Source organism: Berghia stephanieae, chromosome 13 (genome assembly GCF_034508935.2).
Source record: "Berghia stephanieae isolate SIO BIC M18660-M18661 chromosome 13, UCSD_Bste_1.3, whole genome shotgun sequence".
NCBI lineage: Eukaryota > Metazoa > Mollusca > Gastropoda > Nudibranchia > Aeolidiidae > Berghia > Berghia stephanieae.
In genome coordinates, this window is record NC_088372.1 from 11,478,028 (window position 1) to 11,496,761 (window position 18,734).

Consider the following 18,734-nt stretch of genomic DNA (forward strand, 5'->3'; position numbering starts at 1 on the left):
TCATGTGGCCATCCGTCCACTCATCCATCCATCCATTCATCCATTAAACCACTTATACATCCATTCATTCATTGACCCATCCATCCATTCACGCATCCATCCACACATCCATCCATCGTTCTATTCATACATCTACCCACTCATCTATCCATACATCCAATCATCCATCCATCCATTCATCCATCAATCAATCAATCCATTTGTCGATCCTTCATCAATCAATCAATCAATCAATCAATCAATCAATCCATCCATCCATCGAACGATATCACAACCTTCATCCCCAGATCGACTGTATGGGTTCCCCTTCCCACATTGCCATGTTTGAAAATATCATCTGTGTCGCCTTTGGAGAATATGGGTAAACTGTCAACACATCTCTTATTAAACTCCCCTTAGTTAGGCTTTAGTGGCGTTGAAAGGGGGGTGCGTGGTTTGCCCATAAATCATAAAATAAAGACACCTCTAAACCAAATTTAGCAGTGTTTTACGAAAGTTGCTAATGTAGCAAAACTTGCGTAACAATTTAGCCCTTCTACCAACCAGTTAACTGCCGTACTCTGGAAAGATACAATTTTAAACGTTTCCAGCATACGCCATTTAACTGGTGAATTTGCCGTCACTAAGTATATTGTTATAGCTAACCCACACCGGAGACTAACTCCAACGACCCAGCACTGTCGTCCTCTGCCGTTTTCCAGATAAAGAGAAGAGCCGCTCGACCTACACATGTCAATCACCCGACGTCCTCTGTCATTTTTTTTGTAGTTTGGCATTGGTAGGTCTAGCTGCTTTTCTCTGAGACGGGTCGATGGAGCCAGTCTCCGGTGTAGGTTAGCCCTTGTTGCTTTAAGACCGACAGTTTGATCATTTCTTCCTATCTCTCAATCAGACTATAACCGTTAAAGGTTACACATATTTTCTACACAGCGGTATGATGTTCGCTGCTTACCCAGAAGGTATCGAGTTCGACTCCCTGGCGCACTGTGCAGCCATGAGCGAGTCACGTCGCCGCCCTAGCGCACTTTTCGGCGTTGCACTGCTGCAGGCAGATACATGGGTTATTCCACTCTTTCATTTAAATAGACCCTGAAGACAAACTCTCCCCTAGGGCTTGATATATCCTGCAATTAATTATCATCATTCTGTTCGGTCTTCTGCATTCTGATAGATAGATTCTTTTTAGTATATGGACCTATTTTGGCAGGTTCAAAGGTGCTTGCAGATTTGTTGTGTGTATGTCGTCCTTTGGAGTTCTATTGCTTCCTTTTCAAATGTGAAACAGAAACCATCAAAGTGTATAATATTATATCAATCTTTAACTCTCTCCTTGCCACCCATTTTCAGTTTCCCCAAAACGTCATGCCCACCCAATACCAAAATAGAGTTTTCTTTCTCAAACAGAAAAACCGACAAGTACATTCAATACACAATATTATTCAGTAAAATGAGCTCTACAATACAGTGTCAAGTTATGACAGCTATAACAACAAATTTTCTTAAAATTTTGTGATGCACACACGAAATCAGAATGACAAAAATTATTGTTGGTTGTATTGTATCGAATGTGACGATTTTCCTATGGTTGGTAAGGAGAGGGTTAATACATATCACCGAATCAGGCCGCAAGCCAGATCCATTCACGTCCTATCTACTTAGTGACTTAATCCTCATCGAGCCATCATGGGGCTCATAAGGCATCTATTAAATACTTCCATTCCTGTCTGTCGGCAGAATGGTCACCGATGTTATTCCATGTTAGGCCAGCCTATTTAAGGTCTTTATTCATCAATCTTCTCCAGGTTTCTTTTGGTCTGCCAGCAGCCGTCCAATCGAGTGCTCTTCTTGACAGAGCAGTTGCCTCCGTTCTGGCAACATGTCCAAGTCAACTCCATCTGCACTTTTTTTTTAAGTCTGTCTTTTTTCTTAGAGTTTCATTTCTAATTTTGCCAAGCAAAAAATATTCCTAAAATTCTTCGGAGACTTACTTTTGTTTTGCTTTTGTCCTTATATGCATCGGGAGAAATGACTTCATCTTCATACAATTTTTAGTTCTGTGGAGTTTCTCAGGTGTCCGTCCTTGTCCCCCATCCTCTTCACCCTTTCCACGACCGCTCTCAGTGATTTAATAGCATATCATGGACTTAAAAATCATTTAAATACACTGATGACAAAGACCGAGATAAGTAATTTTAGGAAAGTTTTGAAAACATTTCTATTCCGACAGCCTTTTGAGTTGTCATAGAATTTGCGAGAGATGCCACATATTGTCTTTGTATGTGTAGCGCCTTACAGCACTTTGTTGATAATGCTGCTATGTGTTCTTGTGGTATGACACTCGCCTTCGGCTCGAGTCCCGTTCTGAGCGGCGCATAGTCGAGTCCCTGGAAAGCGCTCTTTACTTACATTCTCTCACCGTACATAGGTGAAAATGAGTACCTGGTCGTTAACATGTTGCATCAGTCTGAAAAAAAATGTAATATCGCCTAAAAGGCAACATGTCTCGTCCTTTACGTAAAAGCGACACTAAGCTGCTAGAAGCTGTCGACATTTTTTTAGCAATGCGTTTGTGTATCATTGTTTGTCTTTTTTTTTGTTGTTGTTGACTGAAGAAAGGTTTTGAACCCGAAACGCTCAGTGTTTAATATAAATTTTGTTCTTTTTTTTGAGCTTCTATACGTTAAATGTAACTGTTGGCTATGGATCCCTTGTTAAACGCTTTGAGCACATTTAATGGATATTGCGCTATATAACAGCTTAAGTTTTTTAAAAGAAAGTAATTATTACATTACATTACATGATACGATTTTCAAAGTAGCCATTTTATCATTGATGAAATTTCTTTCTTTACAACAAGATTGGTCAAGATGTTTCGACTGGCTGGTTTGACCAAGACCGAGCACGCATCCAAGTTACAGGGTCTATACGTGTTACTCACTCATTTCTCTTCCTTTGACCACGCCGACACGGTAAGATGTGAGGGTAGTGTGTCAAGTGTGTAACCAGAAAACCAAAGTAAATCTGCATTAAATAGATAGATTAAAAAAGAACTCTATTCATCCAAAATGAAAAGTGTGTACAAATGTCATTTTTTATAATTCAATTTTTTTTTTGTGTGTGGCTATGTAGTCTTGTGGTATGACACTCGCTTTCGGATCGGAAGTTCCTGGGTTCGATCGAGCCTCGCTTGGCTCATAGTTGAGTTCTTGGAAAAAGCTCTTTATTCACATTCTTTCACCGTATTCATGTGTAAGATGAGTACTTGGCCGCTAACAGGCGTCATGTCTCTTTCCACATGTTACGTGTTGCTGTTGGTCAGAGACCCCTTGTAAAGAGCTTTGAGCACGTTTAGTGGATGTTGCTCTATATAAAAGCTCAAATTGTTTTGTTATTAAAATCTCAGGAACAAGAGAGATTATAAATTTGTCGTTATTTTGTTTGTTTACATTTACTTTTACTATTACTTTCGTTTGTTTTTACATTTATTTTTAAAATCAAATACCAAGTACTCATTTTACATATGAGTAAGGTGAGAGAATGTGTGCAAACAGCCTTCTCCAAGGACTCAACTATGCGCCTAGCAAGGCTCGAACCCAGGACCTTCCGATTCGAAAGCGAGTGTTATACCACTAGACCACATAGCCGCAGTGCTATTTAGGATTTGGTTGGAAATTCCAAACTTAGACGTTCAAGACTACTATACTATTCTGGATACTAGAAACAGACTGACGACTCGAAGTAAAATACACAATGGACACGGCAAGTGTCCATAGAGATAGCGCAGCCATATTCGTTCATTCGTACTATTATTATTATTATTATTATTATTATTATTATTATTATTATTATTATTATTATTATTATTATTATTATTATTATTATAATTATCATTATTATCATTATTATTATTATTATTATTATTATTATTATTATTATTATTATTATTATTATTATTATTATTATATTATTATTTATTATTGTTATATTATTATTATCATTATTATTATTATTATTATTATTATTATCATTATTATTATTATTATTATTATTATTATTATTATTATTATACTTCCAGATAACGGCTTTAGATATGTGTCCTTTACTCAACCTGTTTGTGACGTGTGCCTGTGATGGATTCGTCAAGGTGAGACATGAGAAATATTACACATTAACATTCCTGATAAGTCGAAATTCTAAGGTCTTGCTTGGAAACGGTTATCCGTTTCTGTTGTGTTTGAACAGTGAGTGACTGGAGAACAAACAAAAATGAATTTTAAAAAGATAATCAAGGGACGTCACTCAAACAGGCGTGCTTTAGTTGTCTCTTATATCTGAGTTGTCTCCTTTCAATTATAAACGGAAAAAGAGAAAATATTTTTTAAAAAAACCAAAAAACTGTAATCTGATTATTCCCTTAATGATCTAGCATAAAGCGACAACAAATTTCCCCTGCCTTCTGGATAGGACGCTTTTGACATCAAAACAATCCAAATAACTTGTCTCCTTGGAATGATAAAATTTGATTCTTTAATTCAAAGAAAAATGCTCACAACAGGGATTTAGTAGAATGAGACATTTTTTCTTTCAAACTGATTACTATTGTCGATGCACCTCGATGCAGTGATATGACACTCGTCTTTGGGCCGGTTGGTCCCTTGTTCCAATCCTGATCTGTGTGGCTGGGTGGGGTTCCTGACCTCCCATAGTAGGCAGGGGAGTACGCACTGTGTCTTCTATCCTCTTCTGTTTTTCAACATGCTTTCTGTCTTTGTCTTGGAATGAGATTACTTGGTTTTGTCCTGGCCTTGGCAGGAGTCCTGGCTGGGAGAGAAACAGTCAAAAGTATAGTTATTGTTTTGGGAGATGATATTTTCCCCCCTTGTAAATCACCTCTCTGTTATGTATTATTATATTTTATATTTTGAATGTATAATGTAATCATTTGAGTGTATTTTTCTTTGTTGGATTTTGTGCTTGTGTCCGGATGAGACTTATAGGTGATCTCAAACTAAGTACATTGATGGTATGCTCTTGAAATCTACATCTGATCCCTATTTGTTCCCATTCCCAGTTCCCCTTTGTCTTACTTTCTCTTGGGTGCTTTAATTGTAATTCTAGAACTTTTTACTATCCCTTTTTCTCCCTTTTACTGGCGCTGATATGACCTTAAAAACAAACAAACAAACAGCTCTGTATGGGTCTAAGTTGAGTCTTTGGAAAATACTTTTTACTCACATTCTTTCACCGCACTCAGGTGTAAATGAGTAGTATCTTGCCGTTAGCAGCGTTATCTTTATCGAAGAAAAAAAAATTGTCATATCGTCAAACAGGCGTTATGTCTTGCGTGCCTTATATGTTAAGTATTTAAGTTGGCTTGGGATTCCGTGTAAAGCACATTGAGCCCGTTTAATGGATAATGAGTTTAATAAATGCTCGAGATGCGTTTATATCCTAGGTACACATGTTGGCAGGTCTGATATCCGAACGACATTATGGGCCTGTTTTAACATTATTTTAACGGACAATACTTTGGGTTGGTTTGACAGTATTTCTATTTACAACAATGAGCCCATAATAATTTGGGTTATCAGACCTGCTAATAAGTACACGTCGTTTATATCTCATTTCATTCTTTTTATATTTTTTCTTTAGCTATGGGACACAGACAACAAGCTGGTCAGGGAAATGTCATTTGGTCAAGCGGTCAATTCTGTCTGTTTCTTAAACACACGAGGGGACATTTTAATTGGTTTCCAGAATAGAGTTCTGTGAGTATCCTTTTAAAGTATGATTTACCACAGGGGGCGAAGTGGCCGAGTGGTTAAGGCATTGCACTGTGGCCCGGAAGTTCCTGGGTTTGAGCCCCGCTTCAGTCACTTTGGTTTTTTTCCTTGAGCAAGATTATTAACCCCAAATTTGCTCACTTTGGACAACATGGGTGATTCCTGTTGACATCAGACATCTTGTTTGATGAAATATCTCTATTCCTTCATGGAATGCCTATGCGACGATATTTTATGGTGTCGTGGCGGAAGGGCATACTTTTTGTTTTACCACAGAGCAGTCATATGCTTATTTTAAGCCACAAATTTCCCTGTCAATGGCTTTTTTAAGATTCATTAATGTTTTTAGCATTTTCAGTTTGAAATTTTATAATGTTCAATATTTTGGCAGAACGGAATATAGGTATTCTTTCTAATAGGTAAAGAGTCGTGATGTCACACTTTATACTTTACCGGTTCCGAAATCCTTGAAAGTGTGTAGATAAGCAGCCTTCGGGGAACTAATAATGAATAGGCTACATATTGCAGCACAAATGTTACAGTGAATAACATAATCAGTCGGATGGTGAAAAGGTTTGAACTGAGCTATTGCCAAGTTTCGTTAGAAGATCAATTTTTATCCAAAATGAGTTCTTGTTATAAATGATTTTTGTTTGTTTGTTGCTTTAGGTCTCTTCCAACACAATTGAGGTTATATGAGAGACCGCTGAAACAAAAAAACAAGCAATCTAACAAAAATAGTACAAATGTAAATCAAAATCATAACCTAAAGATATCATAAGCTAAATTATAAATAACCAAGAACAAACAGGCAGAATATTTACAGAAAAAAAAAATATCCCCTGTCAAAAATACAATCACAAACCAAAGAAGCAGGATAGGCTAGTAAAGAGAAAAAGAAACGACATCACTATCGGATCGTACACCCATGCGAACATCATAGGTATATGATTCAAGGGTGATGCTCCCATCCAACCACCCGCTTATAAATGATTAAATCAACCCTTTTTGTACATCTTGGGAAAATATCAAAGCTTAATTTCACTTCTAAATATTTTTACAGCTAGTTCAGTTGAAAAAGTATGGAATTAAAGAAACGTTGCTAGATACCTTTCCCATACATTTGACCGAGTTAGTTCTAATAAATCTTAAGATGCTCTGAAGAGTATATTCTTTCAGAAAATACCAAAAAATGTAACCCCAAAATTTTCACCTTCCGACTGATTATGTCTTTCTCTGACACATATTTAGACTAGAAAATAACATGCCATCACTCTGAAATCAGAAGATCATTTACAACAGGGTATGTATTCAGTCTTCCGAAAGAGTGGTTTTACACAATTTTAATGAGATTGGAACCAGCTTTTTTACATCACACTTTTGTTCAGCTCAGGGGTAGTGTGGCTTAGCGGTACGATCTTTGCTTCGTACACGAAAGGTAACGACTTCAAATATCCGTTTCCCTGTATAGCCTTGAACAAGTCACCTCGCACTAGCTCAGTTTGCGGCGCTGCACTGCGGCTAACGCCTGGTTTATTACAGTCTTCCCTTGGAATAGATCCGAGAGACAAATTTTCCCTATGGGATAAATAAAGATATTTTTTCAGTTCCATATTGAAGTCGATTATGTTGAAATAGTTATTGTATGTGCGGCTATGTGGTCTTGTGGTATGACACTTGCTTTCGGATCGGAAGGTCCTGGGTTCAACCTCGCTCGGCGTATAGTCGAGTCCTTGGAAAAGGTTCTTTACTCACATTCTCTCACCTTACTCAGGTTTAAAATGATTACCTGGCCGTTAACAGCGTTGTCGCTGTCCGAAAAAAAAATTTGTAATATCGCCTAACATGCATCGTGTCCCTTCCTAAATGTTAAATGTTGCTGTTCGCCAGGGACCTCTTGTAAAGCGCTTTGAGCACGTTTAGTGGATATTGCGCTATATAAAAACTCAGTTGTAAAAAAAGAATTGAGTTCATCTTCACGCGATATAATTCTGATCAAAGTTGGAGGCTCACATAAATCCTTCTATTATTATGTTTATTGATTTCTAATCAGGATGGTACCTGTCACGAAGTATCTGCCACAGTACTATCTAGAGAAATTGTCATCTATGATATTTCAGGTTAGTTATATTTATTATCAATTCTTTTAACTTTGGCTGTTTTATTGAAACCATCATGAGTATGATCGTCCTTAATCATCATCATTTTCATCATCATCATCATCATCATCATCATCATCATCATCATCATCATCATCATCATCATCATCATCGTCATCATCATCATCATCATCATCATCCTGCTCATTCTCCTGAACATCATCATCATCATCATCATCATCATCATCATCATCATCGTCATCGTCATCATCTTACTTACCACCATCATCATCATCATCACCATCATCATCATCATCATCATCATCATCATCATCATCATTAGAACTTTAGTTTTTTCCCAATTGAAGAAATTCCATAATTATCCTCTTCAATACAGAATGGAATCTTAACCCTAGACTAATATTTCTTAACCACTCGTGATTAAGGCATTGCACTGGGACGACCCGGAAGGTCCCGGGTTCGAACCCCGCTTTAGGCACTTTCGTTTCTTTCCTTGGGCAAGATTATTACCCCCCAATTTGCTCACTTTGGACCATATGGGTGATTCCTGTTGACATCAGACATCTTGTATGATTCACTCACTGACTCAATCCTCTCCGGACCTGCTGGCACTTGAGGCGATGCAAGGGATCTCCACCATGTCCTGTCAGCAGCTATTCTTGGAGCCATCTCGAGGGACAGATCTCTCTGTTTTAGGTCCCCTCTCTGCGGTACGTCTCCAAGTCTCCTTGGGGCGGCCAAGCTTCCTCTTTCCTTGGGGTGTCCATCGCAGAACCTTTCTTATCAGTGTTTCATCAGGTCTGCAACAGACATGCCACAAACTATTGCCAACTTATCCTATTAATGAGACTCTCCACAGAGACTCCTCTTCAGTTCTCGCTCTCATGTCCTCATTTGAAATTAATTTTGGCCAGAAATATCTTGAAGATTCGTCGCAAACATTTGTTTTGAAATACTTCAAGTTTCTGGATGATACTCTCTGTGATCTTCCAACATTCCTTTTTATTGTTTGATTGATTACGGATATTCCTTCATGGAATGCCTAGACGACATATCTAATGGGCGTTTTTTGATTTTTAAAATTTTGATATTTTTTTATCAAAATTTCAGTTTTTTAACATCTTAACCGTCCTGACATAACACCGTTTTGAGTCGATGGGTCACAAATGAATAATAGGATTCAATAGTCTGATGTCACGTCCGCCCAGCAGCTTGGTTCTAAACAAAGAAAATCGGCGCTTTTTATTCTTCATGCTGGCTAGAACTTTTTCACATGTCATGTGATCAGAATGTGTAAAAGTCAAAACATGATCAGATTTATGTTTTTCTCCTTTGGATACTCTTTCATGCTCGTCGGAGAAATATTTCATAAGGGCGTCCGCCATTGTTCCGATAGTTTAGAACCAGTTACTAAGTTACAATGCGTCATTATGGGGGAACTGACGTCACGACTGTTGAAGCCTATTGTAATAGCATTTAAAAAATGGTCGTAGGTATGATTTTCTTGATTTGATTTTTTGTTTCCCAGGATGAATTGACAGAGTCACCGATAGAATTAAACACCAAGAGGAAAAGGCTGTGGTGAGTTGATGATACGTTGATACCGACGTGTTTACAGATTATTTACAGATGAGATAACCCAAAAATTGTTATGGGCTCGTTGTTGTAATGAGATAACTCACAACGCAAAATGACATTATCCATTAAAACAATGTTATAACTAGCCCATAATTGCATTAGGATATCAGAACTATTAAGGGGCAGTTTGGGTCTTTTCTTTAAAAAATGTAATTACAAATATTGGGCGGTTTTAATCATTCTGTATCGTCATTATAGGTTAAAAAACAACATTTATGGTGAAAAATGTTAATTATCTGTGTTGATACCCATTTTGCGACCTAATTTGGGGGCCTGACTTCAAAAAATATAACAATCTTGTGGCAAACGTTCCACAAAAACTAATGAAGGAATGACCTCCATATTCATCCCTCTTGTCAACATTGTACCATAGTGTGTCACCACAGAGAGGTTTTACGGCTTTAGCTCACGGAATTTTTATTAGAACATTACAAAGTTGAGAATCAAAATGTTATGAAAAAATTGACCTTAAAAATTCAGAACTAGGATTATAATTCAAAATTCACATATCTAATCAAAAAAAATCTCTCTGACGTGACATAATACATATCTCTGTGATAACTGTGGAAATTTTCAGACAATTTCATTGAATAGATTCTGAGAAACGTTTGACACAGTATCCCACACCCTTGGAAAAATGACATATTGAGAAAATAGCAAAAAAGCTTCCCGTTTTTCACACTTTTCGTACTACCTGTACCATTTTCGACTGTGCTTTTCGTGCCTTTATAGTCTACTTTAAGAATTTGGACTTCAATTATATTATTTCTAAGATAATAAAATATCATTTTCCATCAAAATCTCAAAATCAATTTTTCGAAGGATTTTCCTAATAATTAGACCCAAACCGCCCCTTAAATGTGCGGCTATGTAGTCTTGTGGTATGACGCTCGCTTTCGGATCGGAAGGTCCTGGGTTCGAGCCTCGCTCGGCGCATAGTTCAGTCCTTGGAAAAGACGCTTTACTCACATTCTCTCACCGTACTCAGGTGTAAAATTGGATTCAATAGTTTGATGTCACGTCGCCCAGCAACGGCGACCAGCGGGGTTCTAAACGGGTTTCTTTTTATTCTTCTTGCTGGCTAGAACGTTTCATATGTCTTGTGATCAGATTGTATAAAAGTAAAAACATGATCATATTTATAATGCTTCTCTCCTCTGGATACACTTTTATGCTCGTCAGAGAAATTTTTCATAAGGGCGTCCGCCATTGTTAGGTAGTTTAGAACCAGTTACGAAGTTACTATGCGCCATTAAGTGACGTCACGATTGTTGAAGCCTATTGCACACGTTGGAGGCGAGTGAAAGCGATTATTATGGGCCTGTTTCAACATTGATGTTATGAATTGTTTTCGGTACTTTGAGAGAATATCCATTGTAATTATAAAATCACAACAATTTATTGTGTTTTCAGTTTTGTAAATTGATGCTATGTACTTAGACTTAGATTAAATACAACATCTGCCAACTGGATATAACCTACAAAACTATGGGTAATCTTAAACGTTTATAGTTAGAACGAAGATGACGTCACTCGGGTTTTTGTTATTGCTTTTTGCCATCCACGTTTATGAGTAATTCTCACTCAATTGTATTATCCAGACTATAAATGTTTATGGTTACACATAGTTTTGTGTGTTGGTCCGTTGTACTTTCCGGATGGCAATGTTGTGAGCTTCTTAGCCAAGCCCACACTATCTATTGTCTGATTGATATAATTCAGTTAGTACAAACCATTAAAATGGCTGTCTGAAAACAATAACAAAGAGCTGGGTGGCGTCAATTTCGTTCCCTTCAATCTTTAACACTGTTGTCCTATTTCACTAGCGCTGACATGCACTCATCGTCTCACAAGTAAATTCAAAACGTCCAAAATATAAAAAAGACAAAGTAATGAAAGCTTTATAAGTTTTGGCAAGGATATATCCCTTTTTGAATGATATCTTTAGTTAATCTTTAAATTATTTTGTAATGATGCTATGTGTTTAGCTAACATGGCCACAATATCCACCAATCAGATATAATGTACCAGCACATCTAAACGATGTGTAACCTTAAACGTTTATATTCTGATTGATAGAATTTAGTGAAAAATACTCATTAAAATGGCTATCGAAAACATAAAAAAATAACAGTGACGTCAATTTCGTTCTTTCTATACCATTTTATTTTATACATGCAATCCCATCAAGGTTTGATCCCAAAACTGTCCCAAAATATTCAACTGACCTCGTGGCTCGAATGACCCAAAAGGTCAAAATCAAAGCGGAAATGGTAGATGATGACAACGATTTGTTGACCCTAGAGCGCACGCGCTCTGACCTCTCTACAGACAGTGGCATTGGTAAGATTCTTATCCTCCTACAATACTATATTTGGCATACGTATCCCTCTAGGAACACTTACATACATATAGATAAACGAATTAGCAAACAGATTAAGAAGGATAAACCCATAAACAGATATATCACACGTCCCGAAGCCTCTCTCTCTCTCTCTCTCTCTCTCTCTCTCTCTCTCTCCCTCTCACACACACACACACACACTCTCTCTCTCTCTCTCTCTCTCTCTCTCTCTCTCTCTATCATATCTCTCTCTATCATATCATATATCATTGTCATGCAAAGGGTGATTTAGGCCAACTGACCGTTTAATTCCCCGTGTATTAAAATTTAATAATAAACAACCGGGAATTGATTTTTTTATTAATCAGGCATTATTTTGAATCTGTCTACAGAAGAAGCATTTTTCGTTTCATACTTGATACTGTCCAAAGTTTACAGTTCTGTTAATAACAACAAAACAAAATTCCCCTTATGCCAAACTTTGTATCTGTCAATATATATCTCTCTCCTTTCCTCTTCACACCCCCACCCTCTCTCTCTATCTCTCTCCCTCCCTCCCTCCCTCCCTCTCTCTCTCTCTCTCTCTCTCTCTCTTTCTCTCTCTCTTATCAATAACTCTTTCATTACCCATCATTTTCAGTATTTTCCCAAAATAGCAGGCTTATATAGCAGAAAAAATAATGCTTTAAACTCAAACAAGCTCTCTACAAAACAACTTTATCTTCTTATTGAATAAACAAAGATCATTCTTCAAAGTTTTTAATATACAAAATAAATCGTAAAATGAAAAAAAAATGTATATTGTGTCGTAACAAATGTTACGATGTTGCTGTAGGTGGTCAGGAGAGGGTTAATGGTATTTTTTACTTTTGTCTCAAACCATTTTTCTTGAAGGTTCGGTTAGCGTGTCGGATAGCCGTCCATCCCTGACGCGGGAAAACACCAGTCTGTCTCTGAACAATGCGCTACAGCGGGACAACTCCTCTGATGATCTCAATTCTGACACTAAAAGTGGGCGGACTCGGAGTAGAAAAGGAAATCGGTTGTCCAGAAAGAGGCCGTCAGATTTTGGGGCCCCGGATATCAAAAAAGTATCGGTGGCTGAAGCTTTGGAGGAAGAAGATGAAGACGAGGATGATGGTGAGTGCTGTTGCTGTTGAAGTTGTTGTTGTTATTATTGTTGTTTTAGTTGTTGTAATATCACTTAACATGCGTCATGTCTCGTACTACGGGTTAAGTTTTGTTGTTGGCTGGGGGCCACATGTAAAGCTCTTTGAGCACGTTAAGTGGATATTACGAAATATAAAATATCAGATGAAAAAAAAAAGCACTCAAGCTCAAGATATTATTGGTGTTGTTGTTATTGTTATTTTTCTTGTTGTTGTTGTTGTTGTTGTTGTTGTTTTTGTTGTTGTTGTTGTTGGTGGTGGTGGAGGTGGTGGTGGTAGTGGCGGTTTTATTATTGTTTCTGGCTGCTGGTGTCACTGCCACTGTTTGTTGCCGTTTCTGTAGTTGCTCATTTTGATTTTAGAGATGTTGATCTTTGTGATTTTTTTATATATTGAGGATGATTTTGTTGTTGTTGATGATGTTGTTTTTGTTGATACACCAGCCTTTCCTGGTTCCGCTTTTCCAGTGGTTATTGCATGCTGTCATTCCGTTGCTATTTTTTATTATTGTTGTATATACGATATTATTGTCAGTGTTGTTATTATTACTGTTCTTGTCTGTGGCTACCCTCAACATCGCTTGTATTTGAATGTTTACCACTAGACAATAACATCATACTAATACAAATATCATCTTTTTACTTCCACGTCCAATCTCAGCACCAACCTCTAAAGATCTAAGACTTGCCAGAGAAGACTCACTACTCTATTTCCGCAAACCTTTAATCTGGCTACACGGCAAAGAGCTCACTCCCAGTACTATTAGAGGTAAGTATTTATCTCATTATAGACTTTACTGCTATCAGTTGCCACCATTGCCATAATCAGCACATACATGTATCATCATCATCATCATCATCATCATCATCATCATCATCATCATCATCATCATCATCATCATCATCATCATCATCATCATCATCATCATCATCATCATTATCATCATCATCATCATCATCATCATCATCATCATCATCATCATCATCATCATCATCATCATCATCATCATCATCATCATAATCATCATCATTATCATCATCTTCATCAGCATCATCATAATCGTCACCTACTCTTCCACTGTTCACATTTCTTTTTCAAAGACTTAGATGGCTAGGTCAGCTGTACTTTAAGGATGGCTAGATTAGACTGACAAACAGCACAAATACTGATTTGTAAAAAAGATATATTTATCTATATCTCTTACTTAATATTAGTTGAAAAGGAAAACTTTTATTTGGGATAAAATTTCATTCCTTTCATACGAAGTGTGTGTGTGTGTGTGTGTGTGTGTGTGTGTGTGAGGGGGGGGGTGTAAAACAGACTAAGTACAGCTAGTCTGTAAATTAAAATTTAACCGTAGTGGTGTACGAGCAGACAACTGGGCCAGGCGTCTTTGATTACGTCTCGCCACTTCGTTAATTTATACCCATTATTATATCATTATTGTTATTATTATTTTTTTATTATTATTATTATTATTATTATTATTATTATTATTATTATTATTATTATTATTATTATTATTATTATTATTATTATTATTATTATTATTATTATTATCATTATTATTATTATTATTATTATCATCATCATCATCATCATCATCATCATCATCATCATCATTATCATTATTATTGTTATCTTTATTATTATTTGATGAATGATTAATTCTGTGAAGAAAAACAACAAGATGAACAAAAAAATTCACAAAATTGAACTCATTGATTTCACAGTTGAATTACCATGCACAAAGTCATTGAAGATCCTTTCAAATAGCGTCTTGATTGGGGTTTTTAAAGACAAGAAAAGAAAGGAACAAAACACACAAAACAAAAACGGGAACAAAAGCAAAAACAGGAAAGAGAAGAAGAAAATCCTCCAATCCATACAAAAGAAACAGAAACACCCTTCGTCTTCACTACCAACACCAGAGAAATAAAGAAAGAAAGAAAGAAAGAAAGAAAGAGAGAGAGAGAGAGAGAGAGAGAGAGAGAGAGAGAGGGGGGGGGCATAGAGATAAAGTGAGAGATAGAGTGAGGGAGTGAAAAGGAGAGGGAAAGAGTAGGAGGGAGAAAGAGAGAAAGGGATAGAAAGTGAGAGGGAGAGTAGGGCTGATAAAGAGAGAGATAAAGAGTTAGGGAGAGAAAGTGAGGGAGAGAGTAAGAGAGAGAGTAAGGGAGAGAAAGTGAGAAGGAGAGTAGGGCAGATAAAGAGAGAGATAAAGAGTTAGGGAGAGACAGTGAGGGAGAGAGTAAGAGAGAGATAGAGATAGATAGATAGATAGAGAGAGAGAGGGAGAGAGAGAGAAAGTGAGAGAGAGAGAGAAAGTGAGAGAGAGAGAAAGAGAGAGAGAGAGAGAGAGAGAGTAAGGGACAGAAAGTGAGAGATAGAGATAGAAAGGGTAGTGGTGGAAGAGATTACTTAAGGAAAAAGGGTCCTTGGTAGATTTCTAACGAATCCTACTAACTTCTAACCTCCCAATTCCTTGGGGAGAGTGTCTGGTACTTTTCTAGAATGGCTAATGAGGAACTGAAGGACCAACCATGCATTAGTCATTGGTATTTGGTAGTGCTTCAAAGTACTCTCTCTCTCTCTCTCTCTCTCTCTCTCTCTCTTTCTCTCTCTCTCACTTTCTCTCTCTCTCAAATTCTCTCCTTTGTTCTCTCTTCCTTACTCCCCCGCCTCCTCTCTTTCACTTTCTCTCCTTTGTCTTTCTCACTTTATCCTCCCTATTCTCTCTCACTCTACATCTCCCTTACTCTCTCTCTCTCTCTCTCTCTCTCTCTCTCTTTCTCTCTTTGCCAAGGTTTTCATTGTCTCGTCTTGCCAAAAAGTCTAGCAATGTTAATCATGATCAGTGGCTAGATAGGTGACACTGAACGTGGGAATTTCTAGTCCCGACATTGTGTCCTTGGGTGAGGCACTTTACAAACATAACCCCATCAGACTCGGGTTTGAACGAGTATCATGCTAAATGCAGTGACGGATATATTAAAAGTGTTAGTATAATAAAAACGCCTAACAGGCGATTGTTACTGTATGAAATGTAAATAATGGTTCCATTTGGCCTGCTAGGGGGAGGGGGGGGGGGATATAACATTGTGTAGTGCATTAAGCATGGTTAATCCTTGCAAACGCCTTATATTAATGTTCATATGGACTGTGGAGCCGGAGTTTATCTCGGTTTTTATAGCATGAAACAGAGAATAACAAATTGCCTGCTACTCTTTTGATAGGACGCTAGTCTATTGCAGCCAAATATTTTCGCCAAATCTAACAGAGACGGCTACCCAAACACTGTTGGGTGGACAGAGGAGGGAGAGGGGGTCGGGAGGGGGGGGGGGGGAAGGGGGGTCGGAAAGAAATCTGCTCTTCACCCCGAATCCATCTTGGCCTCTTTGTTTTGTGAAGCATGTGCTCTACCAACTGAGCGATGCGTGTTCGAAACCAACTTGATTTACTTTTCTTCCTATTAGTGAACGTTTACTATGTTTGCCACTCGAGTTTTCTAATATCTAAATTTTAAGCTTTACCGGATGTTTGATCTTGGAGGCGAAGTGGCCAAGATGTTAAGGCATCGCAATTTGACCCGGAAGATCCCGGGTTCGATCCCCGCTTCAGTCACTTTCGTTTATTTCTTTGGGTAAGATTATTAACCCCCAACATGGGTGATTCCTGTTGACGTTAGACATCTTGTTTGATGAATTATCTATAGGGAATGAGATTAGCGGAAGAGTAGTGTCCCTTGATAGGACGTCACCCGTAGTCTGTGACGTCACCGGCGGAAAAGTTATTAGAGAGAGAACGTCATGTTGGTTGTGCGCATGCGTCTCTCGTCCTCCTCCTTCATGGAATGCCTTCATGGAATATCTTATGAAGTCGTGGTGGAAGGGCACAATTGTGTCAGTGCATGACATAATCAGTCCGAAGGTGAAAATTTTGGATTTGCAATTCTTTTTGCAGTTTCTAAAAGAATGTGCTCACCAGAGCATTTTAATCTATATTTGAATTAAATCGGATGATTTTTCATGAAGTTATGGTCAGATGTATAGGAAAGATATTCAGCAACGTTTCTCAAATTTCATTTATTCAACTTGACTAGCTGTAAAAAATATTTAGAAGTGAAATTAAGCTTTGATATTTCCCCAAGATGTACAAAAAGGGTTGATTTAGTCATTTATGACAAGAACTCATTTTTGACACATATTGACCGTCTAACTAAACTTGGCATTATCTCAGTTCAAACCTTTTCACCATCCAACTGATTATGTCATTCACTGTAACAATTGTTTAAAATTGTTGGTCTTGTTTTCTATGTTTAAATATTTGAAATACCTCCTTATTTGCCGTTTGTATAATATGCCTCTTTGTCTTCTATTTATTTAAACTGTTACAAGAAAGTCCAATAACACACACACAAAGACACACCTTTCTCTCTCTCTCTCTCTCTCTCTCTCTCTCTCTCTCTCTCTCTCTCTCTCTCTCTTCCCCCCCCCCTCTCTCTCTCTACCTCCATATATATATATATATATATATATATATATAATATATATATATATATATAAAGAGAGAGAGAAGAAGAGGAGAGAGGAGAGAGAGAAGAGAGGGGGGAGGGGAGAGGAAAGGGAGAGAGGAGAGAAAAAAGAGAGAGAAGGGGGAATGAGGCGAGATGAATAAGATATGAGTAGAAGGGAATAAAAAAGAAGAAGAATGAGGTCGATATATATATATGTAAATAAGAGAGAGAGAGTGAGAGAGAGAGAGAGAGAGAGAGAGAGAGAGAGAGAGAGAGAGTGAAAGGAGATGAAAGGAGATGAAAGCTGTATTTACAGATAAATAACCAATTAGCGTCAATGAAGCAATGGTTCAAGCGACACGGTAATTTAAACATGAAGTAAACAGAAACCCAATCGATCGGGGTGTTCAATTATTTGAACGCATTCACACGCATCGCTCCCACACTGCCTATGAGACTGTGAAGCGTTGAGAATGTTTTAGAATCTCATGATGACAAATTATTAACTCTCTCCATACCGATCCTTTTCAGTATTTTCCCAAAACTGCAGGCTTACCCAACAGAAAAATTGCTTTACCTGCCTTTAAAAACAATCTCAAGACACATCTTCACTGTATTTGCTTTTATTGAAACTATGAATCCTTGATTTGGCTATGAATTCATTTTAAAAAAAAATTATTTCTTTATTGTAAAGTGCCCAGAGCTTGTGTTTTACACAAGAATGAGCGCTGTATAAATGTGTATTATTATTATTATTATTATTATTTTATTATTATTATTATTATTATTATTATTATTATTATTATTATTATTATTATTATTATTATTATTATTATTATTATTTTAAACTCAAACAATCTCTCCACAAAACAACTTTATGTTCTTATTATTTAAACACATATCTAGATCATTCTTCAAAGTTTGTGATGTACAAAATAAATCTGAATAAGAAAAATGTATATTGTGTCGTAACAAATGTGACGATTTGGCTGTAGATGGTAAGGAGAGGGTTAAACAACTTACAAATACAGTATAAATAGAACGAAGTTGACGTCACTCAGGTCTTTGTTATTTGATTTTAGTATTAGCCAGCCATTTTTATGAGTAGTTCTCACTAAACTGTATTCATCAGACTATAAACGTTATACAAGGTTTTGTGTATTG

The 18,734-nt window shown here is 37.2% G+C and overlaps 1 protein-coding gene across 1 annotated transcript in view; it reads left to right on the forward strand.

Annotated features, from left to right (window-relative positions):
* LOC144959184 (uncharacterized) overlaps positions 1 to 18,734 on the forward strand; it is a 131,124-nt gene that overhangs the window by 39,454 nt on the left and 72,936 nt on the right. The window contains exons 21-29 of the mRNA XM_078891727.1: positions 288 to 361; positions 2,858 to 2,969; positions 4,076 to 4,144; positions 5,653 to 5,768; positions 7,837 to 7,903; positions 9,432 to 9,484; positions 11,733 to 11,884; positions 12,780 to 13,025; positions 13,715 to 13,822. Of these exons, the coding sequence (XP_078747853.1) occupies positions 288 to 361; positions 2,858 to 2,969; positions 4,076 to 4,144; positions 5,653 to 5,768; positions 7,837 to 7,903; positions 9,432 to 9,484; positions 11,733 to 11,884; positions 12,780 to 13,025; positions 13,715 to 13,822 (997 nt within the window). The remainder of the gene's footprint in view (positions 1 to 287; positions 362 to 2,857; positions 2,970 to 4,075; positions 4,145 to 5,652; positions 5,769 to 7,836; positions 7,904 to 9,431; positions 9,485 to 11,732; positions 11,885 to 12,779; positions 13,026 to 13,714; positions 13,823 to 18,734) is intronic.